Source organism: Salmo trutta, chromosome 36 (genome assembly GCF_901001165.1).
Source record: "Salmo trutta chromosome 36, fSalTru1.1, whole genome shotgun sequence".
Classification (NCBI taxonomy): Eukaryota; Metazoa; Chordata; class Actinopteri; order Salmoniformes; family Salmonidae; genus Salmo; species Salmo trutta.
In genome coordinates, this window is record NC_042992.1 from 8,848,993 (window position 1) to 8,873,859 (window position 24,867).

General features: G+C 46.6%; 1 protein-coding gene across 3 annotated transcripts in view; it reads right to left on the minus strand.

Moving 5' to 3' along the window:
* LOC115175338 (programmed cell death 6-interacting protein) overlaps positions 1-10,818 on the minus strand; it is a 33,504-nt gene extending 22,686 nt beyond the window's left edge. For all 3 annotated transcript variants that reach the window (XM_029734545.1, XM_029734544.1, XM_029734543.1), the window contains exons 1-4: positions 10,497-10,818; positions 5,348-5,402; positions 5,109-5,178; positions 2,784-2,911 (exon numbers count right to left, since the gene is read on the minus strand). In XM_029734545.1, the coding sequence (XP_029590405.1) occupies positions 2,784-2,911; positions 5,109-5,178; positions 5,348-5,402; positions 10,497-10,702 (459 nt within the window). In that variant the 5' untranslated portion in view covers positions 10,703-10,818. The remainder of the gene's footprint in view (positions 1-2,783; positions 2,912-5,108; positions 5,179-5,347; positions 5,403-10,496) is intronic.
* Positions 10,819-24,867: the final 14,049 nt, after the last annotated feature.

Here is a 24,867-nt window from a genome sequence, read left to right on the forward strand (position 1 = left end):
AGAGAGACAGAGAGAGAGAGAGAGAGAGAGAGAGACAGAGAGAGAGAGAGAGAGAGAGAGAAAGAGAGAGACAGAGAGCGAGAGACAGAGAGAGACAGAGAGCGAGACACACAGAGACAGAGAGCGAGACACACACAGAGACAGAGAGCGAGACACACACAGAGACAGAGAGCGAGACACACAGAGAGAGAGAGCGGACCAGAGAGACAGAGAGCGAGACACACAGAGAGAGACAGAGAGCGAGACACACAGAGAGAGACAGAGAGCGAGACACACAGAGAGAGACAGAGAGCGAGACACACAGAGAGAGACAGAGAGCGAGACACACAGAGAGAGACAGAGAGCGAGACACACAGAGAGAGACAGAGAGCGAGACACACAGAGAGAGACACAGAGAGAGAGACACAGAGAGAGAGAGAGACAGAGAGAGAGACAGAGAGAGAGAGACAGAGAGCGAGACAGAGAGCGAGACAGAGAGCGAGACAGAGAGCGAGACAGAGAGCGAGACAGAGAGCGAGACAGAGAGCGAGACAGAGAGCGAGAGAGCGAGAGAGAGACAGAGAGCGAGAGAGAGACAGAGAGCGAGAGAGAGACAGAGAGAGACAGAGAGCGAGACACAGAGAGAGAGACACAGAGAGAGACAGAGAGAGAGACACAGAGAGAGACAGAGAGAGAGAGAGAGAGAGACACAGAGAGAGACAGAGAGAGAGAGAGAGAGAGAGAGAGAGAGAGAGAGAGAGAGAGAGAGAGAGAGAGAGAGAGAGAAGAGAGAGACAGAGAGCGAGAGACAGAGAGAGACAGAGAGCGAGACACACAGAGACAGAGAGCGAGACACACACAGAGACAGAGAGCGAGACACACACAGAGACAGAGAGCGAGACACACAGAGAGAGACAGAGAGCGAGACACACAGAGAGACAGAGAGCGAGACACACAGAGAGAGACAGAGAGCGAGACACACAGAGAGAGACAGAGAGCGAGACACACAGAGAGAGACAGAGAGCGAGACACACAGAGAGAGACAGAGAGCGAGACACACAGAGAGAGACAGAGAGCGAGACACACAGAGAGAGACAGAGAGCGAGACACACAGAGAGAGACAGAGAGCGAGACACACAGAGAGAGACAGAGAGCGAGACACACAGAGAGAGACAGAGAGCGAGACACACAGAGAGAGACAGAGAGCGAGACACACAGAGAGAGACAGAGAGCGAGACACACAGAGCGAGACACACAGAGAGAGACACACAGAGAGAGACACACAGAGAGAGACACACAGAGAGAGAGAGCATGTATCGGTTATATTACTTCATTACTATGATAAATGTGTAATTGGCTATAGAGTCGTTGTAGTAATACCTGGTAGTATTTGGCTGTATTGTAGTATACAGAAGTACAGTTGAAGTTTACATACACCTTAGCCAAATACATTTAAACTCAGTTTTTCACAATTCCTGACATTTAATCCTAGTAAAAATTCTCTGTCTTAGGTCAGTTAGATCACCACTTTATTTTAAGAATGTGAAATGTCAGAATAATAGTAGAGAGAATGATTTATTTCAGCTTTTATTTCTTTCATCACATTCCCAGTGGGTCAGAAGTTTACATACCCTCAATTAGTATTTGGTAGCATTGCCTTTAAATTGTTTAACTTGGGTCAAACGTTTCGGGTAGCCTTCCACAAGCTTCCCACAATAAGTGGGGTGAATTTTGGCCCATTCCTCCTGACAGAGCTGGTGTAAGTGAATCAGGTTTGTAGGCCTCCTTGCTCCCACACGCTTTTTCAGTTCTGCCCACAAATTTTCTATAGGATTGAGGTCAGGGCTTTGTGATGGCCACTCCAATACCTTGACTTGGTTGTCCTTAAGCCATTTTGTCACAACTTTGGAAGTATGCTTGGGGTCATTGTCCATTTAGAAGACCCATTTGCAGCCAAGCTTTAACTTCCTGACTGATGACTTGAGATTTTGCTTCAATATATCCACATAATTTTCCATCCTCATGATGCCATCTATTTTGTGAGGTGCACCAGTCCCTCCTGCAGCAAAGCACCCCCATAACATGATGCTGCCACCCCCGTGCTTCACGGTTGGGATGATGTTCTTCGGCTTGCAAGCCTCTCCCTTTTTCCTCTAAACATAACAATGGTCATTATGGCCAAACCGTTCTATTTTTGTTTCATCAGACCAGAGGACATTACTCCAAAAAGTACGATCTTTGTCCCCATGTGCAGTTGCAAACCGTAGTCTGGCTTTTTGTTGACGGTTTTGGAGCTGTGGCTTCTTCCTTGCCGAGCGGCCTTTCAGGTTATGTCGATATAGGACTCGTTTTACTGTGGATATAGATACTTTTGTACCTGTTTCCTCCAGCATCTTCACAAGGTCCTTTGCTGTTGTTCTGGGATTGATTTGCACTTTTCGCACCAAAGTACGTTCATCTCTAGGAGACAGAACGCGTCTCCTTCCTGAGCGGTATGACGGCTGCGTGGTCCCATGGTGTTTATACTTGCGTACTATTGTTTGTACAGATGAACGTGGTACCTTCAGGCGTTTGGAAATTGCTCCCAAGGATGAACCAGACTTGTGGAGATCTACAATTTTTTTCTGAAGTCTTGTCTGATTTCTTTTGATTTTCCCATGATGTCAAGCAAAGAGGCACTGAGTTTGAAGGTAGGCCTTGAAATACATCCACAGAAATACCTAGTAGCATTTGGCTATATTGTAGTATAACTATAGAAATACCTGGTAGTATTTGGCTATATTGTAGTATTTTTATAGACGTACCTGGTAGTATTTGGCTGCAGCCTTCAGTCCTTCGTCGCTGTCCAGGTTCTGTTCTGAAGCGATCTGACTCGCCAACGCTGCTCCGTTGAACAACACACACGTCTTCTCATATCCCAGACTGGCCAGGGCTAACACACACACACACACACACACACACACACACACACACACACACACACACACACACACAGAGAGAGAGTACAGTCAAAAGAGAGTGTGCAAAGCTGTCATCAAGGCAAAGGGTGGCTACTTTGAAGAATCTAAAATATATTTTAGATTTGTTTAGAAAATAGTAAAAAAAAAAAAAAAAAACCTTGAGTAGGTGTGTCCAAACTTTTGACTGGTGCTGTACTTTAACACATTACACACACACACACCTGTTCGTCTGAGCTCAAGGTGCCAGAAAAGCTTCAGGCATAAGGCTGACATACCTCACAACACTCACACAATAAGGTTACCTTGTGATTTCCTAGGGTTACCATCAAGGTTCACATCCATTTTTTTCAGCACGGAGCTAATTTTCTGTGCAACTTCCAGCACGCGTTTACTGTGAACACTGAGGCTGTACCCACTTTTTGATCATAATGTAGGCCTACCAGAGAGGCCTACCAGAGAGGCCTACCAGAGAGGCCTACCAGAGAGTGGCCTACCAGAGAGTGGCCTACCAGAGAGTGGCCTACCAGAGTGGCCTACCAGAGAGGCCTACCAGAGAGGCCTACCAGAGAGTGGCCTACCAGAGAGTGGCCTACCAGAGAGTGGCCTACCAGAGAGTGGCCTACCAGAGAGTGGCCTACCAGAGAGTGGCCTACCAGAGAGTGGCCTACCAGAGAGGCCTACCAGAGAGGCCTACCAGAGAGGCCTACCAGAGTGGCCTACCAGAGTGGCCTACCAGAGTGGCCTACCAGAGAGGCCTACCAGAGAGGCCTACCAGAGTGGCCTACCAGAGTGGCCTACCAGAGTGGCCTACCAGAGTGGCCTACCATCAAAAACAAAGGAGAAAATACATCCCATAACATTTTAACATGGAAATAGCTGTTCTATCATTCAGCCTACAGTAGCAGCCAATGTGTGAGACTTTTTAAAAAACATGCTGGGCTTGACATGAACCTGTTGATCCACTTGTCCTTCAGACAAGGAGGTGACTGAAAATGTTGTGTTGTTTGATGCAAGAAACCACTTTACAAAACAAAAATTATTATTCCCATTATTACAGAGAATCAGACAAATGATGTTACCCCCTGCCTATTGGCTACTTAGCTTATTGAATCCTGTCTCAAAATACAACACTGCCCCTTTAAGACAAAAAAAAAAGAAGACCTTTACCTGACTGGCTTTTCAAAGACGTCTAGAAATGTACACGTTTTGTGTTCTTGTAGGAAGTAATCAGTCCCCTATTGCTGACTACAAATGATCTATAACTGGGCTAGTAACTCACTAACTAGTAAAGGATATGAACACGCTGTCCATGTGGCTACATGCAGCTCTCGCTTTGATCGCAAAACAAGTGCATCTACCCATGACCACCGCTGAAAAACACAGTCCAGTTCAAAGTGAATGGCACAGATCCATATATGCAGTTCTGATTGGTTATGCCGCACCGGTCTGTGTAAAGTAGAGCTCTGATTGGTTATGCCGCACCGGTCTGTGTAGAGTAGAGCTCTGATTGGTTATGCCGCACCGGTCTGTGTAAAGTAGAGCTCTGATTGGTTATGCCGCACCGGTCTGTGTAAAGTAGAGCTCTGATTGGTTATGCCGCACCGGTCTGTGTAAAGTAGAGCTCTGATTGGTTATGCCGCACCGAGGTAGAGCTCTGAGTCATGAGCAATAGAATCCTACAGCGTTGTGTTCCGCCTACAACAAAATCTCTTGCATAGTTAGTTTTGCATACTAAGTGTTGCATAGTTAGTTTTGTTTCAGTGTGTTGCATTTAAAGTGACTAATATTTGCGTTGATTCGATCACAGTTGCGATCACAGTAAAGGGAGCCGTTGATGGTGTTAACTAACGGGGGAAAACTCCAGAAAGTTGAGTGAAGTTCAATCTCGTGCTTCTCTTCTTGTGCTGATATTTTCCCCGAGGGGCTGCACGGCAACTTAGAGGGAGCATTGGTCACTGTGTGTGTGTGTGTGTGTGTGTGTGTGTGAGGGGTGAGAGACAGAGCTGGGCTGTCGTGTGCTACACACAGACTATATACAGGAAACAAATCAGTTACGTTGAAAAAAAAAAAAAAAAGACAAGGAGAAAAACACCCATCATGCAATAGGACTTCCTCATACATCTGCTAGAACAAACCATGCCCAGAGGCCTGAATGTGTCTGTGGCCTACCTAGTTTGACTGAGCCACCGAACAGTGAGCCTTTATCAAAGGCATCTTTCCATGTGAAGGTTAAACACAGCTGCAGGAAGACAGAGAGAGAGAGAGATTAGCAACATGATCACCTGTTATTATTGACTAGCGGTTCATGTGTGACGTGATTCTCTGCAGACAGACACTGTAGTGTAGTTTATGGTATCGTTGTTGTGCACCCCCCCTTCAGCATTGAGCGGATGTAAGGTTATATCTACCTGGTTTTCAGAGAAGGGGAACTTGGGCTCCACAGCACACAGCTGGTCATAGTACCTACAAGAGAAGATGGAGAACACACTTTTATCGTTTGGACCAATCAGAAAAAAGAGAGAAGTGTGTGTGTACTGTGTTATTGACTAATGACAGTGTGTTGGGGAAGCTGCGTTGGCTCAGAGACACATGACAGTGAGTCAGAGAGTGGGGCGACTGTCACGCTTCAGATAACTGAGGAATATTACCACACCGGTGTTTATCTGCTACTGTGATCTGGAACATTCTATTCTAAGGATTGACAGAGAGACTATAGAGAGACTATAGAGAGACTATAGAGAGTAGTCTATTGTTGTGACTGGGGAAATCCCTATGTACTACAGCTGACTCAGGTCAGGAATAACCCCATGAAAAGAGGAAGGAAGGAGAGATGGGAGAGGAGGGAAGGAGAGATGGGAGAGGAAGGAAGGAGAGATGGGAGAGGAAGGAAGGAGAGATGGGAGAGGAGGGAAGGAGAGATGGGAGAGGAGGGAAGGAGAGATGGGAGAGGAGGGAAGGAGAGATGGGAGAGGAGGGAAGGAGAGATGGGAGAGGAGGGAAGGAGAGATGGGAGAGGAGGGAAGGAGAGATGGGAGAGGAGGGAAGGAGAGATGGGAGAGGAGGGAAGGAGAGATGGGAGAGGAGGGAAGGAGAGATGGGAGAGGAGGGAAGGAGAGATGGGAGAGGAGGGAAGGAGAGATGGGAGAGGAGGGAAGGAGAGATGGGAGAGGAAGGAAGGAGAGATGGGAGAGGAAGGAAGGAGAGATGGGAGAGGAGGGAAGGAGAGATGGGAGAGGAGGGAAGGAGAGATGGGAGAGAGGAGGGAAGGAGAGATGGGAGAGGAGGGAAGGAGAGATGGGAGAGGAGGGAAGGAGAGATGGGAGAGGAGGGAAGGAGAGATGGGAGAGGAGGGAAGGAGAGATGGGAGAGGAAGGAAGGAGAGATGGGAGAGGAAGGAAGGAGAGATGGGAGAGGAAGGAAGGAGAGATGGGAGAGGAAGGAAGGAGAGATGGGAGAGGAGGGAAGGAGAGATGGGAGAGGAGGGAAGGAGAGATGGGAGAGGAAGGAAGGAGAGATGGGAGAGGAGGGAAGGAGAGATGGGGAGAGGAAGGAAGGAGAGATGGGAGAGGAAGGAAGGAGAGATGGGAGAGGAAGGAAGGAGAGATGGGAGAGGAGGGAAGGAGTGGAACTAGTAGAAGTGCAGTTTGAGAATGGGAAAGGAGGAAAAACAGAGGTGGGGAGTGGAGAGCAAAAGGGGAGAGGAGAGAGGACAAGAGGAGTGGGGAGAAGTGGGAACAAGAGGAGTGGGGAGAAGTGGGGAGGAAAAGAGGAGTGGGGAGAAGTGGGGACAAGAGGAGTGGGGAGAAGTGGGGACAAGAGGAGTGGGGAGAAGTGGGGAGGAAAAGAGGAGTGGGGAGAAGTGAGGACAAGAGGAGTGGGGAGAAGTGGGGACAAGAGGAGTGGGGAGAAGTGGGGAGGAAAAGAGGAGTGGGGAGGAAAAGAGGAGTGGGGAGGAAAAGAGGAGTGGGGAGGAGTGGGGAGGAAAAGAGGAGTGGGGAGGAGTGGGGAGGAAAGGAGGAGTGGGGAGGAAAAGAGGAGTGGGGAGGAGTGGGGAGGAAAAGAGGAGTGGGGAGGAAAAGAGGAGTGGGGAGGAAAAGAGGAGTGGGGAGAAGGGAGGACAAGAGGAGAAGGGAGGACAAGAGGAGTGGGGAGAAGGGAGGACAAGAGGAGAAGGGAGGACAAGAGGAGAAGGGAGGACAAGAGGAGTGGGGAGAAGGGAGGACAAGAGGAGTGGGGAGAAGGGAGGACAAGAGGGGAGGGGAGGACAAGAGGAGAAGGGAGGACAAGAGGAGAAGGGAGGACAAGAGGAGTGGGGAGAAGGGAGGACAAGAGGACAAGAGGAGTGGGGAGGACAAGAGGAGAGGGGAGAAGGGAGCGCTGAAGCGTTTTAGGCACAAGCAATGATTACCACGGTTACACTAAAGTTGTCACGCTAGGCGACCAAATTACATACATGTACACAGGGTTTGTATTTTCTGATACATTTCCACTGCTTCCATTATACCGGGAGTTCAATAAAGTGCCAGTTGATTACTCTCAAATATTTGATGAAAAACAAAATGATATTTATATTTCTAGTTTGGAGTTTCGTCCCAGCCAGGTCGGCTAGCGACTAGTTTACTGCCTCTGACACAATGGGCGTCTGTCTGCAGGGCTGTGAAAGGGATACGGAATACAAGGCCCGTTGCCATAACTACCTGGCACCAATGCTAACAATCCCCACATAGGCGCCTACGAGCAGTGTGGAGCGCAGCCAGAATGCTAATATAGGCTAGCGATAGATAGCATAGCTACAGGGTGGTGTAGGGCCATGCTAACATTAATTACGTTCCTCCAGCAAAAACCCCTCCCTCCTACCTCACACAGCAGAAACAGAGAGAGACAGAAGGGCTAATGCGAAAGGACAAAAAAAGAGAGAGTTGCTGACTGACACTAAAAGAAAACAGTTTGGTGTGTGGAAACAGTCCTCCTGTAACAATGATTGGGTTCCTTGTCTTTTCAACATGAAAGCTATAGTCTAGTGTTGGCACTTGGCTGCTAGACAATACCAGTTAGCCTAAGAACTGCAGCTATGACAGTAGGTACAGTAGTGTAGAGAAAGAGGTGCTAGGGCTCTATAGTAACTACTGTTATAGTAACTACTGTTATAGTAACTACTGTTATAGTAACTACTGTTATAGTAACTACTGTTATATAATGCTCTGTGGACCAGGGTAAACTACGAGTCCTTTGACTCCATACAGGGGAGCAAAGTATAAAAGTTGTCAACTATTCATCAAGTCCTCATTGAGTTAAATGAAGTGTGTTTGTCAATGGCTACAATCATAGATGTACATATGAGCTCGATTACCTTGCCCCCCCCCGCACATTGACTCAGTACCGTTACACCCCCATATATATATATATATATATATATATATATATATATATATATATATCTTTCTTACTACTGTATTGTTGGTTAAGGGCTTGTAAGTAGGCGTTTCATTCGGCGTATGTGACAAATAAAATTTGATTTGAAACTGTGTACTGTCAGGGGAACAGGAGGAACAGGGTTGAGAAACACTGGTCTTAAACCATCCTGACGTCACTAGTACTTTATAGAATAGATCACTGGGTAGAAAACCAGAGAGGATAGAACGTCACAGGGGACCGGAGAACAGAGTCCGTAACGTCACAGGAGACCGGAGAACAGAGTCATAACGTCACAGGGGACCGGAGAACATAGTCCGTAACGTCACAGGGGACCGGAGAACAGAGTCCGTAACGTCACAGGGGACCGGAGAACAGAGTCCATAACGTCACAGGAGACCGGAGAACAGAGTCCGTAACGTCATAGGGGACCGGAGAACAGAGTCCGTAACGTCACAGGGGACCGGAGAACAGAGTCCGTAACGTCACAGGGGACCGGAGAACAGAGTCCGTAACGTCACAGGGGACTGGAGAACAGAGTCCATAACGTCACAGGGGACCGGAGAACAGAGTCCGTAACGTCACAGGGGACCGGAGAACAGAGTCGTAACATCACAGGGGACCGGAGAACAGAGTCCATAACGTAACGTCACAGGGGACCGGAGAACAGAGTCCGTAACGTCACAGGGGACTGGAGAACAGAGTCCATAACGTCACAGGGGACCGGAGAACAGAGTCCGTAACGTCACAGGGGACCGGAGAACAGAGTCCATAACGTCACAGGGGACCGGAGAACAGAGTCCATAACGTCACAGGGGACCGGAGAACAGAGTCCAAAACGTAACGTCACAGGGGACCGGAGAACAGAGTCCATAACGTAACGTCACAGGGGACCGGAGAACAGAGTCCATAACGTAACGTCACAGGGGACCGGAGAAGAGTCAAATACAGTAGAGGAGTTTTGTTTAACCAAATAACAGTCCTGTTTCCTCCATGGAGCGCTATGCATTACATCATAGTGTGGGTTGGGGGTATTCTTTTTAGATGAGATCGATATTATTCAGCTAAACCAGAGCAGAGGCAAGCAGGTGGACTATATTATATCTATATACACAAACACACAGAGAGATAATGTAGATCAATACAGCCTAGACAATGTATTTTCTGAACGGTATGTAATACTGCATCCCTCCACATAAAACTTGTTTCAGATGAGTATCTTTCAAGAAGTTATAGTGAGGTCTGAGTCTTTATGGCATAGGAGGTAGTCCTCCTGAAACTAACATTACTTCATGTTGCAGTAACATAACAATACACACTAGTTAGAATTAGAAACATTAAGATTTTGTTACTGGTCTTCATGGGGGGTGGGTATAATATGTGGAACGTTCCAAAAACGTCGTAAATAACAAGGTCGACTACAAACAACGTCGTACAGCGGCAGAATAAGATACCGGATAGGGAGTGGGCTACTTCATTAAGTTTTCAATCACCACGTTTTTTCCGAAAAATGTCTGTCCTCCCTCTGGTTGCCTCTGGACAAACATTAATAATAAGTTAGGTGGTGAGTTGATGCCTATTCGGCAGCTAGTTAACTAGGTGAATTGATCGTGCTACTTTGTATGAGTTGTTTGTTGACGACCTTGTACTTTACGACGTTTTTGGAACAGATTCCTGTTGGATCTTTACACAAATGATACCCACCCTTCCTGGGTCTCATGACTTCAGAGAATTTGACAATGACACCTTGAAATATGATATTTTGCGGCTGGTCAAACTGACTCACGAGGAAGCCAGCTGGGAAATAATAACCATGAACTAATTGCAACTGTTTATCCTTGACTTGGCTAACAGGAAAGTTAGCTAAGCACGTTACTTAAACTAATTGACAGCAAGTTAATTTCACACGGGGAACTCGTTGTTGAGGAATTAGGTATCAAATTGACATTGATTAACAATTTATGACAAGTTAACGCATTGACAAACATGACTCAAAGGGGAAAAACCGCATCCGAGAATTTCAGGGTGCGGCAATCGAGTTAGCTAGCAGCAAGCCTAGCCATTTCTACACAGGTTAAATAGCTAGCTGGAGTTAGCATTCTAGCGAACCTAAGCTAGCTACTTGAGTCTGGCAGTCTTTCTAACCTCAGGAGGATTTCCAGTGAGCTTTCGTGTTTGTCGAGCGGCCTCCCCAGAGCATTCTTGCGCAGCTTGTTCAACTCCTCCACGGATCGGATGTACTCCGCTTGCTCCTCACCTGCTGGGTATGTCGCCGTGACGAATTTCGAAAGTGGTTTAACTAGATCTACTTCAGACGACTTCTTTAACGGGACAGAAATAAAAGTCGCCATTTTCGGACCACGAAAATGAACAACAACAAAAAAAAATGTGTTAACTAGCCAGCTAGCTATCAGTTGAACAATAACAACAAGCGACTCCTCACTTCCTGGATATTGCTGTGCAGATGACGTTGACGCAATAGATGACGTTGACGCAACAGTGACGTTGACGCACAGAGAGCTGCGCAGACGCATTAAGGGAAAGATGGGTGAAAGGTTTCTTATTTCTCTGACCCAGACAGACAGGACCAGTGGTGGAAAAACTATCCAATTGTTATACTTGAGTGTAAGTAAAGATACCTTAATAGAAAATAACTCAAGTGAAAGTCACCCAGTAAAATACTACTTGAGTAAAAGTGTAAAAGGATTTGATTTTAAATATACTTAAGTATCAAAAGTAAATATAATTGCTAAAATAGACATAAGTATCAAAAGTGAAAGTATGAATAATTTAAAATTCCTTATATTAAGTAAACCAGATGGGATAATTTTCTTGTATTTTAAATGGATAGCCAGAGGCACACTCCAACACTCAGACATTATTTACAAACAAAGCATTTGTGTTTAGTAAGTCCACCAGATCAGAGGCATTACGGATGACCAGGGATGTTCTCTTGATAAGTGTGTGAATTGGGCCATTTTCTGTCCTGCTAAGCATTTATAATGTAACGAGAACTTTTGGGTGTCAGGGAAAATGTATGGAGTAAAAATAACAATTTTTCTTTAGGAATGTAGTGAAGTAAAAGTTGTCAAAAATATCAAAAGTAAAGTACAGATACCCCCAAAAACAACTTAACTAGTACTTTAAAGTATGTTTGGATAGGACACACTCATATACACTTATACTGAACAAAAATATGACCGAAACATGTAAAGTGTTGGTTTCATGAGCTGAAATAAAAGATCCCATATACACAAAAAACTAGATAATCCATCCCCATGACAGGTGTGGCATATCAAGAAACGGATTAAACAGCATGATCATTACACAGGTGCACCTTGTGCTCGGGAAACAATGAAATGTGCAGTTTTGTCAAACAACACAATGCCACAGATGTCCCAAGTTTTGAGGGAGCGTGCAATTGGCATGCTGACTGCAGGAATGACCAACAGAACTGTTGCCAGATAATTCAATCTTAATTTCTCTACCATAAGCCGCCTCCAACGTTGTTTTAGAGAATTTGGCAGTATGTCCAACCGGCCTCACAACCGCAGACCACATGTAACCACGCCAGCCCAGGAACTCCACATCCGGCTTCTTCACTGAGGGATTGTCGGAGACCAGCCACCCAGACAGCTGATGAAACTGTGGGTTTGCACAACCCAAGAATTTCTGCACAAACTGCCAGAAACCAACTCAGGGAAGCTCATCTGCGTGCTCGTGGTCCTCACCAGGGTCTTGACCTGACTGCTATTTGGCTTCATAACCATGGCCTGCATACTCACCAGACATGTCACCCATTGAGCATGTTTGGAATGCTCTGGATTGACGTGTACGACAATATCCAGCAACTTCACACAGCCATTGAAGAGAAGTGGGCAAACATTCCACAGGCCACAATCAACAGCCTGATCACCTCTATGCGAAGACGTGTCACGCTGCATGAAGCAAAATGGTGGTCACACTGACTGGTTTTCTACCTTTTTTTTAAAAGTATCTGTGAACAACAGATTCATATCTGTATTCCCAGTCATGTCAAATCCATAGATTAGGACCTAATGAATTTATTTCCATTGACTGATTTCCTTTATATGAACTGTAACTCAGTAAAATCTTTGAAATTGTTGTATGTTGCGTTTTATAGTTCTGTTCAGTTTTTGTGGAAGGGACAAAAACATGCCTAGTCCCCCCCCCCAAAAATATATAGGCATTTAAATCAAATCAAAGTTTGTTGGTCGCGTACACAGATTTGCAGGTGTTACTGCAGGTGCAGTGAAATTCTTGTTTTTGTAGTTCAAACAATACAATAATACCTAGAAATACAAAACAATACACACAATCCAAAAATATCATAATGAGCAAGATCGAACTGTATCCGGTTTGTTCAATCAATATCCTAATTTAAACAACAAAGACGGATAATAATGTTGACTGCATTGAATCAATGAACAGAGACAGTGTGTGGAGAGGAGGGGCTGCCACAGGATTCCTGTTCTAGTGCTTTCAAAGTAAAGGCTGTGTAACTATCTAAACGTTACTTACCTGACCATCGCTCCAGCTGGCTAGCTTTAGCCAGATTAGTTATAATAAGGCCCACCAACAAGTAACGTTAGTTAGTTAACTAACTAGCTAGCTAGCTGGCTTCCTTCAATGCTTGGTAGCTTTATTGACAGACAAGACAGTTTATATTATACACCATCAAGCTAAAGCTAGCTAGCTATTATATCAAACAGGTGTGTGCATGCACTTGCGTCTGTCTGTCTGTCTGTGTGTACACTGCCCGAGGATCGTTCAAGACTATCCAGCCCCAGCTAACACGTCTTGACATTTTGTATTTGTATTTATTATGGATCCCCATTAGTTCCTGTCAAGGCAGCAGCTACTCTTCCTGGGGTTTATTATGGATCCCCATTAGTTCCTGCCAAGGCAGCAGCTACTCTTCCTGGGGTTTATTATGGATCCCCATTAGTTCCTGCCAAGGCAGCAGCTACTCTTCCTGGGGTTTATTATGGATCCCCATTAGTTCCTGCCAAGGCGGCAGCTACTCTTCCTTGGGTTTATTATGGATCCCCATTAGTTCCTGCCAAGGCAGCAGCTACTCCTCCTGGGGTTTATTATGGATCCCCATTAGTTCCTGCCAAGGCGGCAGCTACTCTTCCTGGGGTTTATTATGGATCCCCATTAGTTCCTGCCAAGGCAGCAGCTACTCCTCCTGGGGTTTATTATGGATCCCCATTAGTTTCTGCCAAGGCAGCAGCTACTCTTCCTGGGGTTTATTAAGGATCCCCATTAGTTCCTGCCGAGGCAGCAGCTACTCTTCCTGGGGTTTATTATGGATCCCCATTAGTTCCTGCCAAGGCAGCAGCTACTCCTCCTGGGGTTTATTATGGATCCCCATTAGTTCCTGCCAAGGCAGCAGCTACTCCTCCTGGGGTTTATTATGGATCCCCATTAGTTCCTGTCAAGGCAGCAGCTACTCTTCCTGGGGTTTATTATGGATCCCCATTAGTTCCTGCCAAGGCAGCAGCTACTCTTCCTGGGGTTTATTATGGATCCCCATTAGTTCCTGCCAAGGCGGCAGCTACTCTTCCTGGGGGTTTATTATGGATCCCCATTAGTTCCTGCCAAGGCAGCAGCTACTCTTCCTGGGGTTTATTATGGATCCCCATTAGTTCCTGTCAAGGCAGCAGCTACTCTTCCTGGGGTTTATTATGGATCCCCATTAGTTCCTGCCAAGGCAGCAGCTACTCTTAAGCAGCTACTCTTAAGCAGCTACTCTTAAAATTAAGGCAGTTAATATATTTAAGAGTGGCTGGCCCAGGTGATATTTAAGAGCGGCTGGCCCAGGTGATATTTAAGAGTGGCTGGCCCAGGTGATATTTAAGAGCGGCTGGCCCAGGTGATATTTAAGAGCGGCTGGCCCAGTACTCCAGTTGTCTTGAGAGATGTGGAGGGTTAACAACTTTAGTTGGCGTGCTCTAGTTGATGGCTGAAAAACAATATTTTATCTAATTGTCCCTGTTTTGCGACACATTTGTTTGCTTCCTGTCTTTAATTTTGGTGTTAGTTTTTATTTTATTTGAACAAATTTAGTAGCTGCTCATGGTAGGTGTCATTTAGGTCCCAGTTCTTGCTAGCCAACGTTCAGTGGACACCTCCCATTAGTCTTTCAGAACCCCAGCTGTTTGGTTTTGGTTGTCAGTGACTGTTAGTTTCCACTTCTGTTTGAGCGACAATTTTTGGCTTCTTGCTGGGGAACGTAACACTTCCACCTAATAATGGCAGAGATTAGAGGAATGAAGTGAATAAACTCTCTGTAGAGCAATAGGTGGTCACACTGTGTACAGTTACACCTGAACTACTGGGTGCAGATTGAAGCTGCCAGTATTGACAGTAACACTACCCATACAGTCAGGCACAACACTGTTTGCCCTTCACAGCCTTGCATGGTACAGCTCTATATACTGAAGTATAATGACATGTTTCTCCAGGGAGAGACGGGGACAGTGTGTAATGTGCGAATAACTAAATTGACTTTGCAGTTGACTCTAACTTTCATTCTCCATAGAGACGCTGGATGTCGCGTTCCAGTCCCCCTCAATTCTTCACCTCCCACATGTTCAGTAGAGAATAGACATGAAGCTGCTGCAGCAGATAGACCACTTCCTACAGGTAACAGCCATAGACATGAAGCTGCTGCAGCAGAAAGACCACTTCCTATAGGTAACATCCATAGACATGGAGCTGCTGCAGCAGATAGACCACTTCCTATAGGTAACATCCATAGACATGGAGCTGCTGCAGCAGAAAGACCACTTCCTATAGGTAACATCCATAGACATGGAGCTGCTGCAGCAGATAGACCACTTCCTATAGGTAACATCCATAGACATGGAGCTGCTGCAGCAGAAAGACCACTTCCTATAGGTAACATCCATAGACATGAAACTGCTGCAGCAGAAAGACCACTTCCTATAGGTAACATCCATAGACATGGAGCTGCTGCAGCAGAAAGACCACTTCCTATAGGTAACATCCATAGACATGGAGCTGCTGCAGCAGATAGACATGAAGCTGCTGCAGCAGAAAGACCACTTCCTATAGGTAACATCCATAGACATGGAGCTGCTGCAGCAGAAAGACCACTTCCTATAGGTAACATCCATAGACATGAAGCTGCTGCAGCAGATAGACCACTTCCTATAGGTAACATCCATAGACATGAAGCTGCTGCAGCAGATAGACCACTTCCTATAGGTAACATCCATAGACATGAAGCTGCTGCAGCAGATAGACCACTTCCTATAGGTAACATCCATAGACATAAAGCTGCTGCAGCAGAAAGACCACTTCCTATAGGTAACATCCATAGACATGGAGCTGCTGCAGCAGATAGACATGAAGCTGCTGCAGCAGAAAGACCACTTCCTATAGGTAACATCCATAGACATGGAGCTGCTGCAGCAGATAGACCACTTCCTATAGGTAACATCCATAGACATGAAGCTGCTGCAGCAGAAAGACCACTTCCTACAGGTAACATCCATAGACATGGAGCTGCTGCAGCAGAAAGACCACTTCCTATAGGTAACATCCATAGACATGGAGCTGCTGCAGCATATAGACCACTTCCTATAGGTAACAGCCATAGACATGGAGCTGCTGCAGCAGATAGACCACTTCCTATAGGTAACATCCATAGACATGAAGCTGCTGCAGCAGAAAGACCACTTCCTATAGGTAACATCCATAGATATGGAGCTGCTGCAGCAGATAGACCACTTCCTATAGGTAACATCCATAGACATGGAGCTGCTGCAGCAGATAGACCACTTCCTATAGGTAACAGCCATAGACATGGAGCTGCTGCAGCAGATAGACCACTTCCTATAGGTAACATCCATAGACATGGAGCTGCTGCAGCAGAAAGACCACTTCCTATAGGTAACATCCATAGACATGAAGCTGCTGCAGCAGAAAGACCACTTCCTATAGGTAACATCCATAGATATGGAGCTGCTGCAGCAGAAAGACCACTTCCTATAGGTAACATCCATAGACATGGAGCTGCTGCAGCAGATAGACATGAAGCTGCTGCAGCAGAAAGACCACTTCCTATAGGTAACATCCATAGACATGAAGCTGCTGCAGCAGAAAGACCACTTCCTATAGGTAACATCCATAGACATGGAGCTGCTGCAGCAGAAAGACCACTTCCTATAGGTAACATCCATAGACATGAAGCTGCTGCAGCAGATAGACCACTTCCTATAGGTAACATCCATAGACATGAAGCTGCTGCAGCAGAAAGACCACTTCCTATAGGTAACATCCATAGACATGGAGCTGCTGCAGCAGATAGACATGAAGCTGCTGCAGCAGAAAGACCACTTCCTATAGGTAACATCCATAGACATGAAGCTGCTGCAGCAGAAAGACCACTTCCTACAGGTAACATCCATAGACATGGAGCTGCTGCAGCAGAAAGACCACTTCCTATAGGTAACATCCATAGACATGGAGCTGCTGCAGCATATAGACCACTTCCTATAGGTAACAGCCATAGACATGGAGCTGCTGCAGCAGATAGACCACTTCCTATAGGTAACATCCATAGACATGAAGCTGCTGCAGCAGAAAGACCACTTCCTATAGGTAACATCCATAGATATGGAGCTGCTGCAGCAGATAGACCACTTCCTATAGGTAACATCCATAGACATGGAGCTGCTGCAGCAGATAGACCACTTCCTATAGGTAACATCCATAGACATGGAGCTGCTGCAGCAGATAGACCACTTCCTATAGGTAACATCCATAGACATGGAGCTGCTGCAGCAGAGGTAAAACTTCCTACAGGTAAAAACACAGGAATGGATGTGCACACAGACATCATTTTCACATCAGGCTTAATGTGTGTTTCCTGATGTGCTCGATCGGTGTATATATCTGAAGGTTCTAATGTGTGTGTGTGTGTGTGGAGGCAGACTGTTGTAGCGTATGTCCTCGCTGGAGGGGTTGGTGTGAGGGCTCTAACCTGCTGCTTCTGACGTAGCGCCCTCGGAGGAAGAACGTCACGGAAACCATGACCTTCCTCTCCTTTCACCAGGACACATCTCAACCTCCACAAAATATTCTGACAGCCTTATTCTAAAATGTATTAAATGTTTTTCCTCAATCTAAACCCAATAATGACAGTGAAAACATGTTTTTAGAAATGTTTTCAAATTTATTACAAATAAAAACAGGAATACCTTATTTACATAAGTATTCAGACCCTTTGCTATGAGACTTGAAATTGAGCTCAGGTGCATCCTGTTTCCATTGATCATCCTTGAGATGTTTCTACAACTTTGATTGGAGTCCACCTGTGGTAAATTCAATTCATTGGACATGATTTGTAAAGACACACCTGTCGATATAAGGTCCCACAGTTGACAGTGCATGTCAGAGCAAAAAGCAAGGCCCTTCTCCCCCGATTTAAACAAAATGTGGAACAAGTCAACGGGTGTGAATACTTTCATAATGCACTGTACAGACTATTAGGAATGTTCCCCTAGTTCCAGAGGTCAGAGGATAGTCCATTGGTAGGGGACATGCAGAAAGGTGACGTTAGTCTTTCCCTACACCTTACCATTACCCTCTCCTCTCCTCTCACCTTAAACCACTGACCCTTAAGTTTCCATCATGACCTGACAAGTGTTACAGGAGGAGTGGAAGGCGGAGCATTTCCTGGTACCAGCGGAGGTGCTCTACGCTATTGATGGACTTCTTGCAGTTCCTGTTACTACAAAATGTTCAACCATGAGGACTTCTTCACCCCCCCAGGGGCGAGGGGGGCACCTTCTGTCTCTATCATTTAGTAGCTTCTCTCACAGGCAGTTCAGGGAGGACAACACTTTCCTGGTTAGCCATTGCCACTAGTATGTACAGAGGCCCTTGAGATCAAATATTAATGATTTGATTTTATTGTCATTCTGTTCTTACTGTTCTTTTTGTTTGTATGAGCTGCACTGCAACAAATTCCAATCACCTCTGTTGCTATGACAATTGTAAGAGTTGATGTAAATATTTCATGTCTTGCATATTTTCCATGCTTCATTTCTCTTGAGGATTTTATCCACAAGTGCTGATAAATTTGTAAGAATGAAGTTGTATACCGTAAATGAAAGTAATGCTATTGTTCGGGTAACGTTGTTGCTCTGATTTCCTAGGAATATTGTCATGTACACTCAACTAATATCAATTCAATTGGACAGCTGGCAAAGATGTTCAATAAAATCATTTAATTGTTAAAACAAATGTAATGCAAACAAACAAGTTCATGTAAAAAAAAATATATATATATACACACAGATCCAATATTTTTGATAACCTTGATAAAGAGCAAAAGAAAATACTATAAAATAACATGTATGCTCCCAAAAACTCATGTTTATTTTATACTATTGCTCAGAGAGATTTAGTTTAACAAGTAACTTCTAAAAGGCTAGACCCCAGTGCCGTCAACCAACACTTCCAGGTCCTGTGTCATTGTAGGGTTACAGCAGAGCGGTGTGTGTGTGCTGAAGCACTTTTAGTGAGATTTTGTGCTTGGACAGTTACAAGAATCCTGTTTCCAACATATTGCTCTCCCTGGGCCACAGTATCCATCCATCTCCTGCCCTATAGCCTCGTTTATACCTGGCACTAACATGCGTCCTGGTCTTGTCCACATTCTGATTGTGCCCACATTTTCAGACAGGTGTAGATGATTAAAAGATGCATGGTGGTCTGATCGTGATCAGATCTTCCTGCCCGCCTCCTGGAGGTACTCAGGCACGCATTTGGGTCTGAATATCTTACAAGTGTCGACGGATGCGGACAGTGAAACCATTTAAATCATTAATCCTGATTTCTCGTCCGTGTCTTCACTGACCTTTTCAACGTCTCCTTGTCCCATTCTGTAATCCCAACATGTTTCAAGCAGACCGATTGTCTCTGTTCCTATGAACTTAAAGGTAACCTTCCCTGAAATGACTACCGCCCCGTAACACTCACATCTGTAACCATGAAATGCTTTGACAAGCTGGTCATGACACACAACACCAGTAACTACGTACAGCCATTGCAGAGCAGTGGGACAACATTCCACAGGCCACAATCAACAGCCTGATCACCTCTATGTGAAGACGTGTCAACGCTGCATGAGGTAAATGGTGGTCACACTAGATACTGACTGGTTTTCTGATCCAACCCCTATCTTTAAAGAAAAAAGGTATCTGTATTCCCAGTCATATGAAATCCATAGATTAAAACCTAATGAATTTATTTACATTTCCTGATTTTCTTGTATGAACTCTGACTTTGTAAAATCTTTGAAATTGTTGCATGTTGCATTTATATTTTTGTTCAGTGTACACACGGACACTCCAACACACACATAGACATGCTAACATGCATCCTTTGTCCTGATCTTGTCCACATGGTATTAAAATGTCTCTCTTACCCGTCCACTCTGTCTGCATTGTGACCACATTTCCTGGTCCCTCGCTGTATGCAGATTATTTGACAGCTTGACTTAATCCACATTTTGCTGTGTTACAGCCTGAATTCAAAAATTGAGCTACATACAATACCCCATAATGACAAAGTGAAATTTTTGCTAATTTATTGAAAATTAAATTTTTAAGTATCTCATTTCCATAAGTTTTCACACTCCTGAGTCAATACATGTTAGAATCACCTTTGGCAGTGATTACAGCTGTGAGTCTTTCTGGGTTAGCCTCTAAGAGTGATTACATCTGTGAGTCTTTCTGGGTAAGTCTCTAAGAATGATTACAGCTGTGAGTCTTTCTGGGTAAGCCTCTAAGAGTGATTACAGCTGTGAGTCTTTCTGGGTAACTCTCTAAGAGTGATTACAGCTGTGAGTCTTTCTGGGTAACTCTCTAAGAGTGATTACAGCTGTGAGTCTTTCTGGGTAAGTCTATAAGAGTGATTACAGCTGTGAGTCTTTCTGGGTAAGTCTCTAAGAGTGATTACAGCTGTGAGTCTTTCTGGGTAAGTCTCTAAGAGTGATTACAGCTGTGAGTCTTTCTGGGTAAGTCTCTAAGAGTGATTACAGCTGTGAGTCTTTCTGGGTTAGTCTCTAAGAGTGATTACATCTGTGAGTCTTTCTGGGTTAGTCTCTAAGAGTGATTACAGCTGTGAGTCTTTCTGGGTAAGTCTCTAAGAGTGATTACAGTTGTGAGTCTTTCTAGGTAAGTCTCTAAGAGTGATTACAGCTGTGAGTCTTTCTAGGTAAGTCTCTAAGAGCTTTGCACACCTGCATTATACAATATTTGCACATTATTCTTTTTAAAAATTCTTCAAGCTCTGTCAAGTTGGTTGTTGATCATTGCTAGACAGCGATTTTTAGGTCTTGCCATAGATTTTCATGCCGACTTAAGTCAAAACTGTAACTAGGCCAATGTGAACCAGAGTCTGTAGAGACGGGGTGTTTTCAGTGATGTGACCCAGGGTCTGTACAGACGGGGTGAATTCAGTGATGTGAACCAGGGTCTGTAGAGACGGGGTGAATTCAGTGATGTGACCCAGGGTCTGTACAGACGGGGTGAATTCAGTGATGTGAACCAGGGTCTGTAGAGACGGGGTGAATTCAGTGATGTGACCCAGGGTCTGTAGAGACGGGGTGTATTCAGTGATGTGACCCAGGGTCTGTAGAGACGGGGTGTATTCAGTGATGTGACCCAGGGTCTGTAGAGACGGGGTGTATTCAGTGATGTGACCCAGGGTCTGTAGAGACGGGGTGTATTCAGTGATGTGACCCAGGGTCTGTAGAGACGGGGTGTATTCAGTGATGTGAACCAGGGTCTGTAGAGACGGGGTGTTTTCAGTGATGTGAAATGTTCTGAACGTTGCATATAGAAATAGAATAGGGATTCAGACAACCGTTCAACACCATAAATTTCTACCTGAAGGTTCTGGAAGGACAGGCCCTGTGCTCCTCAGTTCCTGGTGTTGTTGAAGTAGCTGACAGGTTCTGGAAGGACAGGCCCTGTGCTCCTCAGTTCCTGGTGTTGTTGAAGTAGCTGACAGGTTCTGGAAGGACAGGCCCTGTGCTCCTCAGTTCCTGGTGTTGTTGAAGTAGCTGACAGGTTCTGGAAGGACAGGCCCTGTGCTCCTCAGTTCCTGGTGTTGTTGAAGTTCCTGACAGGTTCTGGAAGGACAGGCCCTGTGCTCCTCAGTTCCTGGTGTTGTTGAAGTAGCTGACAGGTTCTGGAAGGACAGGCCCTGTGCTCCTCAGTTCCTGGTGTTGTTGAAGTAGCTGACAGGTTCTGGAAGGACAGGCCCTGTGCTCCTCAGTTCCTGGTGTTGTTGAAGTAGCTGACAGGTTCTGGAAGGACAGGCCCTGTGCTCCTCAGTTCCTGGTGTTGTTGAAGTAGCTGACAGGTTCTGGAAGGACAGGCCCTGTGCTCCTCAGTTCCTGGTGTTGTTGAAGTAGCTGACAGGTTCTGGAAGGACAGGCCCTGTGCTCCTCAGTTCCTGGTGTTGTTGAAGTTCCTGACAGGTTCTGGAAGGACAGGCCCTGTGCTCCTCAGTTCCTGGTGTTGTTGAAGTAGCTGACAGGTTCTGGAAGGACAGGCCCTGTGCTCCTCAGTTCCTGGTGTTGTTGAAGTAGCTGACAGGTTCTGGAAGGACAGGCCCTGTGCTCCTCAGTTCCTGGTGTTGTTGAAGTTCCTGACAGGTTCTGGAAGGACAGGCCCTGTGCTCCTCAGTTCCTGGTGTTGTTGAAGTAGCTGACAGGTTCTGGAAGGACAGGCCCTGTGCTCCTCAGTTCCTGGTGTTGTTGAAGTTCCTGACAGGTTCTGGAAGGACAGGCCCTGTGCTCCTCAGTTCCTGGTGTTGTTGAAGTTCCTGACAGGTTCTGGAAGGACAGGCCCTGTGCTCCTCAGTTCCTGGTGTTGTTGAAGTAGCTGACAGGTTCTGGAAGGACAGGCCCTGTGCTCCTCAGTTCCTGGTGTTGTTGAAGTAGCTGACAGGTTCTGGAAGGACAGGCCCTGTGCTCCTCAGTTCCTGGTGTTGTTGAAGTTCCTGACAGGTTCTGGAAGGACAGGCCCTGTGCTCCTCAGTTCCTGGTGTTGTTGAAGTAGCTGACAGGTTCTGGAAGGACAGGCCCTGTGCTCCTCAGTTCCTGGTGTTGTTGAAGTTCCTGACAGGTTCTGGAAGGACAGGCCCTGTGCTCCTCAGTTCCTGGTGTTGTTGAAGTTCCTGACAGGTTCTGGAAGGACAGGCCCTGTGCTCCTCAGTTCCTGGTGTTGTTGAAGTAGCTGACAGGTTCTGGAATGACAGGCCCTGTGCTCCTCAGTTCCTGGTGTTGTTGAAGTTCCTGACAGGTTCTGGAAGGACAGGCCCTGTGCTCAGTTCCTGGTGTTGTTGAAGTTCCTGACAGGTTCTGGAAGGACAGGCCCTGTGCTCCTCAGTTCCTGACAGGTTCTGTTCCGTTTTCATGTCAACATTAATAACAGTCACTTTATTTCTCAGGTGTCATGAAGGGTGTGGTTCCAAAACTACAAACGACATCATGTTGGACTTTGTGGTTTTCAGTACAGACTAGGTCTTTTATTTATGGGATTTTTTTTTTTTTAAAGGACTGGGCTACATTTATTTTCGGACAAAATAAAATTGAAATAGCTTTCTTCCTCCCCCTCTTGACTAAAAGGTAAACTAAGACCCGAACAAAAGGAGTGATACCAACTGACATGATCAAACCAGGTTCGTTCCTGCAACAATAAACACAAACACTTCCACTGCCAGGGGTCAATGAATAACTACAGCCAGCGGACAGACCTGAGAACATACAGGGTTTCCATCCCATCCTGTCAGGGGTGAAGGAAGGCCACGCCTTGGATGAGGCCTGGTTTCACTCTCAAGACACACAACCTTGTTCTAAGGTCAACTTCATCCCAAACCAGTTTGGTCCATTTCTGTGAGTTTATTTATGCCACCCTGCCCCCTTACACCGACTGTATCTCAATAGTCTAGAGATGCTTCCTCCTCACTCCCTCTCCATGTCAATAGTCTAGAGATACTTCCTCCTCACTCCCTCTCCATGTCAATAGTCTAGAGATGCTTCCTGTCTGTCTGCCTGCCTGTCTGAACCTCAGTCTGCAGGTTCGAGTCACAGGGAGGTCCAGCAGCCCTGACTGATGAGCCTCCCTCCTCTATATGGCTCTCTCTCTGTGTGGGGGGCAGCCTCCCTCCTCTATATGACTCTCTGTGTGTGGGGGGCAGCCTCCCTCCTCTATATGACTCTCTGTGTGGGGGGCAGCCTCCCTCCTCTATATGGCTCTCTCTCTCTGTGGGGGGCAGCCTCCCTCCTCTACATGACTCTCTCTCTGTGTGGGGGGCAGCCTCCCTCCTCTATATGGCTCTCTCTCTGTGTGGGGGGCAGCCTCCCTCCTCTATATGACTCTCTCTCTCTGTGGGGGGCAGCCTCCCTCCTCTATATGACTCTCTCTCTGTGTGGGGGGCAGCCTCCCTCCTCTATATGGCTCTCTCTCTGTGTGGGGGGCAGCCTCCCTCCTCTATATGGCTCTCTCTCTGTGTGGGGGGCAGCCTCCCTCCTCTATATGGCTCTCTGTCTCTGTGGGGGGCAGCCTCCCTCTCCTCCTCTATATGACTGTGGGGGGCAGCCTCCCTCCTCTCCTCTATATGACTCTCTCTCCGTGTGGGGGGGGGGCAGCCTCCCTCTATATGACTCTGTGTGGGGGGCAGCCTCCCTCCTCTATATGACTCTCTGTGTGGGGGGCAGCCTCCCTCCTCTATATGGCTCTCTCTCTCTGTGGGGGGCAGCCTCCCTCCTCTATATGGCTCTCTCTCTCTGTGGGGGGCAGCCTCCCTCCTCTATATGACTCTCTCTGTGGGGGGCAGCCTCCCTCCTCTATATGACTCTCTCTCTCTGTGGGGGGCAGCCTCCCTCCTCTATATGGCTCTCTCTCTCTGTGGGGGGCAGCCTCCCTCCTCTATATGACTGTGGGGGGCAGCCTCCCTCCTCTATATGACTGTTGGGGGCAGCCTCCCTCCTGTATATGACTGTGGGGGGCAGCCTCCCTCCTCTATATGACTGTGGGGGGCAGCCTCCCTCCTCTCGTACAACAATATAAACATTTAAGAACAAACAAAGTCCCCCCCCCAGTAATAGTGTTTTCAATATGAAACAGTGGTCACACCCCGTCAGATTCTAACATTAACAAGGTCGCAGTTCAGGATCTCTGTCCGTCTGCCTTCGACACGGCCATCTGAACGATAGGAGAGAGGGAGGGATGGAGGGGTGGAGGGAGGGATGGAGGGAGGGGTGGAGGGAGGGGTGGAGGGAGGGGTGGAGGGAGGGAGGGGTAGGGAGGGGTGGAGGGAGGGGTGGAGGGAGGGGTGGAGGGAGGGAGGGGTGGAGGGAGGGGTGGAGGGAGGGATGGAGGGAGGGATGGAGGGAGGGGTGGAGGGAGGGGTGGAGGGAGGGGTGGAGGGAGGGATGGAG